This window comes from Nelumbo lutea, chromosome 2 (genome assembly GCF_056320005.1).
Source record: "Nelumbo lutea isolate HS-2025 chromosome 2, American lotus-T2T, whole genome shotgun sequence".
Lineage (NCBI taxonomy): Eukaryota > Viridiplantae > Streptophyta > Magnoliopsida > Proteales > Nelumbonaceae > Nelumbo > Nelumbo lutea.
In genome coordinates, this window is record NC_142685.1 from 52902184 (window position 1) to 52909411 (window position 7228).

Sequence of the window (7228 nt, forward strand, 5' to 3'; positions counted from 1 at the left end):
AATGCTCAAATTGAGCATGCATTTACTAATCGATCAGCTACGGCCTGTTATAAGCAACGACCTCGCCGCCATCGTCGGCCCTGAAAAAGGACACGGCAGATCTGTATGGATGCAATATATAACCTCTGTAATTTCATTCGTTCTGAAGTAATGAAGAAATGAAGTTTCTTGTTCAATAAAAAAAAAAAAAGGTGACTATTCAAATATCATATAAATCAAACGCTATTTACTGCATGACAATATGATGCAACCACAAATGTTCAAAAATTAAGTTTACATACAATCAAGATTCAACCAGGATGCCTCAAAAGTACTCAACCAAGTACCAACAGAGATTGTAAAAGCTAAACATCTATTATACATACAATCAATCATTCGCTTAACAAAGTCGGTGTGCATCGTATGAATTAGCACTTCAAGGGAGGACCAAGGTCTGATTCCTCTCCCGACTTCTCCCCACGCTTAAATATGCGACTACCGAAGACAAAGAAGCCGGCAGCATGGCCGGCGATAGCGACGATCAAGACACCAACATTGAAGGACATGAGAGTCAGCATGACCAGATAAGCCAATCCGACGTGGAGAGTGTGCAGAACCGTTCGCAATAACCCGGCAGCGACGCTGTTGGAGCGGGACTTGATTAAGCGGCAATGAGAGAGCCACTCAATGAGAAAGGTGAGTACAAAGAGAATGATCAAGGCCAGCACGTACATGCCGGTTCTGGTGCCAGGCCATTGCGTAAACAGAATTTCCGAGTTCTTGCCCCAGAAGAAGGTCATGTGGGTATATCTCTTGGTGGTGGACATGCCCGAATTACCACTCATTTGATGATCGTGATCCATCCCGATTAGCGCAGCTGCTCTGTTTGTCTGCTCTTCTCCTCTCTCTTCTTTCTCTTCTTATGGCCTGTAACCTGGAAACCAAGGCAACTATATATTAGAGGTTGAAGATGATGGATGATTGGTTTCGTACGCCCAGGCTTCAACCTTGTGGTAGCAGTAGTACAACAACAGCTTCGCCTTCTTCTGATAGTACACAGGTTATTTATAATTGCAGGTCAACGATGTTAGATATATCATATAACCTAACTTTTATTATGTTGCAATGAAAAGCGAAAACCTAGTTGTATTGATACAATTATATATGGTTTTAACTTAAAATCCCCTCCGTCCAATCATACAATACAAAATGGTATCAGTAGAGCGGGACCCATCATTTGATTGGTCCTATAAGAGATAATGCTCGACTGGGGTATCGCATCATCATTTGTTTTTGGGTCATCTAGCTTGAAGCTTCTAATACACGATACTGACGTCTATTTTATTTTTCATTATTTTTTAAATAAAAATAATCAACTTGTATGCCTACAAGGGAAGTGATTAGAGCACATTTCATTTTTTTTTGGGGTTCAATAAGTTTAATACATAATAAGAAATAGAGTTGCTTAAAATAAAAAGTTAAAGGTGAAATTAGTGATTCAGTGGTGTGCCCCCTTTAAGAAAGATGGGATGTGCCCAAATCACTCGCTAATTGAAAAATGCCTAAAAAGGAGCGAATCAAGCTTTATTACATTTCCTCTCTCTCAAGTCAAAGGATCCGCATTCCTGCAGTTTTCATGACATTCATCTCTGGCACGGCACGATTCATGCCATGTCGGGACCTCAGAAAGTCCTTCTCAGCCTCTAGTTGTATATATTTCAAAGGTCATTTAGCCTATACATAAATGAATTTATATTTATTCTTTGACGGGAAGGTCATAGGCCCAACCAAATAATTAAATACAAACATGTCAAGATCCAGCCACCAATCTTTACTTTGTAAAGCTCCAAGCCTTGAAAGTTAAATTTTATTTTATTTTTGACAACTCGAAAAAAAATAACTACTACGAAGCAAAAGATACAAAAAGGTTCTAACTTCTAACCAATGAGGGGGATAACATCACCAAACCAGTTGACCATAGAAAAAGATTTAGCATGCTGAGCTATCTTATGAGCTAAGAGATTTACACTTTTAGGAAAGTTAAATTTTAATTGCACTTTTTCAGTCTGGACATGGGCCTCGCCCTTACATAGCTTGTGCCAGGATCCAGCCTAACTGAATTTTAGTTCAACCTGGGCCCAGTTTGACCATATACATTCATAAATAAATATATATTATATACATAAATAGGAACATTCATAACATATGCATGTCAAAATTCATTATAGGCTGGGCCAGGTTTAGAAAAACTGGACTTGACTTCGGGCTTAGGTCCAATTCTTTGAGTTGGGCTTGGATTAGCATTACACCCAACTTGAAAATTTTACTGAGTCTTTGGTTTTCTTTTCATCTACTTTTCTGTTATGACTAGTTTTCAAAAAGAGTGAACTAACTCCTCTATTTCACGTTTGGTTCCAATAAACCATAAGAACCAAAGCTCAAGCAAAAGTGTGAAGACGAGCGCTAATTCTTAAACGTAAGCTTGGTTCGTGAGGCAAACAAACCATGCTATTGCTTAAAATTAGGACTAAATAGAATTGAAACAGGGATAGAATATTGCATTATACTATTATATTTACCAAAATCTGAAAGAGATGCTCTAACCGGTTCACTTGTACGGTTTTAAAAGCCAAATAAGTTAACCATACATAGAAACATTTTATCTGCAGCTACATTGCCAAATGCTAATGGAGAGCTTGCATAGTTTAAAAATAAAAGTGTTCGACTATGATACCGAAAAGACAAGCAATCAATCAACCGGTGTTATAGCCGAGTTCATATCTACCCCCACAGAATGCGCCCAAAAAATGCCTCACATGCACATCTCAGCGTGCATTTGGGACATTTTTAGGGCGCATTTAGTGGGGGGCAAATGTGATTTCGTCATAACAAAAGTGAGAATTAATTGGGTGTTATTTGTCAAATTCAAGAGAGTTTTGATTGGTCAAAGCTATTTTAATATCACGTGAGTGGTGTGGTAAGGCTACGTACGGGAGTCTCTTTGAAGGACGAAGGAATACTAAGGGCAAATGATAGGTTATAGGCTATGGTTGACAGAATGATAGAATGATGTTCTTGTTATGAATCAAGCCTCATTTTATAGGGAGAGATCTTGAGGTCCTAAAAGGAATGAGCTAAAAGTGTTTGATTCTCCCTAGGGAAGGAAATATTTGATTTTGTGTTATTTGTCAGGGAACAATGTTAGGGTTTCACCACGTGTCTTATGAGATATCTCAAGAACGGGGTTTTCTTTTGTTTAAGGATTCTCATAATACACGTGGATTACTTCCTTTTACGAATCTACTATATTGACGTGGCATAGATGATGTCAATATTAATCTTACGTGTCTTATCTAATCTTAATGGGCGTTTTGTCATGCACGACGCTGGTGAAGCACGTGTTTTTTTGTTCGTCTCTGACCTGCGATGAACTAAAGCTCATCATAGGTTCGCGATGGCTCTAAGCTCATCACAGACTTGCAATGGCTTTGAGTTTGTCTTTGATATTGTGGCTTTGGGTTTATTGCAGGCACACAGTGGCCTTGAACTCATCACAAGCTCGTTTTAAGCTCTGAGTTCATCGCAAGCTTGTGCAGACTCAGAGATCACTACAGGTCTATGCTGAGTCCTGAACTCGTCATGGTTACCTTTGTGGCATTGGTTTTGCACCTTCTATGCTACTACAGCCGTGGTGATCAACATGTACTTACAACGTTTTCCTGGTAGCATAGATTTTTCTAGAATAAAATTTTAAAGTTTACATTTCATGATCATAAATCATGTTTTTTTAGTATAAACATTATATTATTCTTTTGATGGATTAACATTATATTATGGGTAAATGTCTTAAACTATCCTTATGGTTTAGTTAATTGACTAAGTGTACCCCTACTATTTGTAAATTGACTCTTTACCCTTACTATTTTTGACAATTGTCTAAATCTTCCTTACCATTAACGTCCTGTTAGACCTTCTAATCTCCCATTTTGAAAAATTCCAAAGTTACCCTTTTATGTTGAAAAATGCCCTTTGAAAATCCCATCATGTAACCCTTCAAGTATGCCTTAAAATACCCTCATAGGGTTGAGCCACTCACCGATATCGTCTCAAGGGGGAGAAGGGGAGTCTCCAGCACCGGCACCGCTGTTTGAGTTTGAAGACTCTCGCATGGCAACTGTGCACATCTGGATTTGTATCAGCACGAGGGAAGCACGAGAACTGCCACGTAGGAAGTACGAGAGGTAGTACTCAGGTTTAAAAACTCTCGCATGGCAACTGTTTCCCTTGCCTGGCTGCCTTGCTCTCTCTTTCCTTCAACTGCTCCCTCACTCCCTCTCTCCCCCTCGTCTCGTCTGTGCAGAAATCGAAGACATCCCAGTAAATGGCGCCATTCTTCCACTCCCCCTCTCCCTCTCGTTCGTCTGTACAGAAATCAAAGACAACCTAGTACATGGCGCCATTCTTCCACTCCCCCTCTTCCTCTCCCTCTCGTCGCATCTACATGGCGCCATTCTTCTACTATTCACCTTACTGGGATGCCTGGCGACTATTCACCTTACTGTGCTTCTGCTGCTGGTACATGGAAGCCATTAAATGGTGCCCATAGGAAAGTCAAATCCGTGTTAAGTACACTATACACCATTAGACCAAAGAGAGCAAGCAGCTTTAGCAGACTTTGTAGAGCTGATGGACTTGTCCATCGATTTCTTCCGAGCGGTTGCTCCAGCAAGTGCAGAGAGAACTTATATCCCACTTTATGGTTTAAGAAAGAGTGATAGATAATACGGAAGGGAAAGGGAGATGGAGGCGGAGACGAGACAGAGATCGTTGGATTTTGATGAACCAGCGTTTCTTTCTCCTTTCCCCTATTTTATTTTGAAAATTTAAAGAAGAATAAAGGGTGAAATAGTCTTTTTGTCTTTTGTTAGCCAACATTAGCGGTAAGGAAAATAGTAATCAGTTCTGGTAAACAATAATCGGTAGCGAAAGTCAATTTTCAAACACTTAATCAATTAGCTAAACCATAAGGATAGTTTAAGAAATTTAATCTTATATTATTTGGCATGCTCCGAGGACTGTCATGATTTCTCTCATTCCACACGTTATTTTACATGCTCAACATGTTCCTTCAATAACTTTTATTGAGAATGAATTAAAATCATAAAATTATTTAATAGGCTCAATTTGGAAAAAGTATAAATACAAATAAAACAATACAGGTTTAAAAAGCAGGGAAAATTCTCAATTAGTATCCTATACTTTGGGCCTAGTGCCACTTTGGTTCCCAAACTTTAAAATGTGATAATTCAGTACCTGAACTTTCAAAATATGACAATTCAATACTTACTGTTAAATAGTTGTTAATCAGCTGTTAAGTGGCATTTAAAAAGACATAAAAGCCCTTTCAGTGTCATCTAATTTTCTTTATCAATCATTCAAACATTGACAAAAAACTAACAGCCTCAAATCCTTGCCTCTTCTATTTAAGAAAGTTGGGGTCACCAGAATGTCCAACCACTAGTGACCTCAACTTTCTTTAATGGAAAGGACAAGGATTTTGGACTATTAATTTTTTGTCAACGTTTAGATGGTTGATAAAGAAAATTAAATAACACTTGAAGGGCAATTGTATCTTTTTCAAATGCCACTGAACGTTTGGTTATCAACTAGCTAATGGTAGGTACTAGATTGTCACGCTTTAAAAGTTTGGGTACTAAATTGTCATATTTTAAAGTTTGAAGGCCAAAGTCACACTAGGCCCAAAGTATAGGGTACTAATCGGGAATTTTCCCTAAAAATACAAATTAAAAGCTTTTACATTGTACATATTTGTATTTGCACTCTTCTCAAAATTTGAAGATTAAATAGACATTTTCAAATCACTAAGGTTGTTACTTGTATCTTATCTTGCTCATCCATGAATTCTATGCTCCGTGGAAGACTATCTTTCTTTCTTTTTGAAGAATATTTTAATTTGGACTAATATATGTATTGTCCCAAACCCCTACTTATGCTATGGTACCCCTAATGGTGTCAAATTGGACCAAATTTGGTCTAATCTGATCCAATCCAATATGAATCTATTATAAATGGATCATGTGCAATCCAATTTGAAGAATATTTTAATTTGGACTCGTCCAATTCAATGTTTGGACCATCTAATCTGTTCAAATTGATTTCAGTTTAGATTTGTTCCAACCCAAACCTGGTCCATTGACACCTATATTCTTATCTTCTATCAGTGGACTAGATATTGGTTCAATTTGACCCAATCGAATGTAAATTCATTATGAATGGACCAGGTCCAACCCAATTCAACCCAATAAATACTTTGGACCCTTTAAGTCTTGACTGGTCTAATTCAATGTCTTATTGGTCCATCCAATCTATCTAGGGTCCAACCCAAAAACAGTCCATTGGCATCCCTAAATACCTTTGAATTGTAATATATTTCCACACTTCCTATTTACAACTGTACAATCACATAAAAATTCATGAGGCGGAGGAATCTATAAAAACCCCTAAATCCAAGACATAACTTATTAATCAGAGTTGCTTATGGCTTCCCAAATTTAGCCATGCAAGCTGATGCAGGATGATTTGACACAACCTATGAAATGGTGACACATGGGCACTAACTTAGCACGAGCGGCAGCTCAGCGCCGTAGCCTGGTACAACCAAGTGACGGGTCTACAAAGTAGCTCGCTACATTGTAGCTCACGAAAGGGGTTCACCGCAACGCGAACCTTGGGCCCCCTGAGCTACCTTTGAAGAGATACTCCGAGGCAATTTTAGCTCACGAGCTAAGGTCATTAGCTCGTCCGAGCTACCAAGTAGACGAGCCATACCCAGGGCCAATTCCACTAAGGGTAACCCTGGAGTGTTCCAAGTTCACTAAAGAATAGCTCGCAAATGAACTACACGAGCACTCCCTAGGAAGCTTCCAACTGACAGATCGTACCGGTCAGACTGTGCCATATCCCTTACTGACAGCGCAGTCCCAGTCCTTTTGACAGTCTGCATCCACGTATCACAGCAGGCAAGGGCGTGCCTGTCACTCCAGAGACGTGTCATTCACCCGGGTGAGATGTACGCCACAACGGCCACTTGCGCAGCCCTTTTAGATAATGGTTGTGGCAGGAGCCCAGTGGCGGTTATGCCCGACCTAATGTAAATGTCCCTCTAAAAGCCCTCAGGGCAGAAGAGAAACTCCTTCTGGAGACCTCTAATCTCTAAAGTATAGTGAGA

At 39.3% G+C, this 7228-nt stretch overlaps 1 protein-coding gene across 1 annotated transcript; it reads right to left on the reverse strand.

Annotated features, from left to right (window-relative positions):
- Window positions 1–206: 206 nt before the first annotated feature.
- LOC148870699 (copper transporter 2-like) lies at window positions 207–1163 on the reverse strand. The gene has a single exon (XM_088972196.1). The coding sequence runs from the start codon at window positions 840–842 to the stop codon at window positions 408–410; it is 435 nt and encodes a 144-aa protein (XP_088828322.1). The 5' UTR covers window positions 843–1163; the 3' UTR covers window positions 207–407.
- Window positions 1164–7228: the final 6065 nt, after the last annotated feature.

Coding starts and splice junctions, on each gene's coding strand:
- LOC148870699 (XM_088972196.1), bottom strand. CDS start 842: ATGGATCACGATCATCAAATGAGTGGTAATTCGGGCATGTCCACCACC.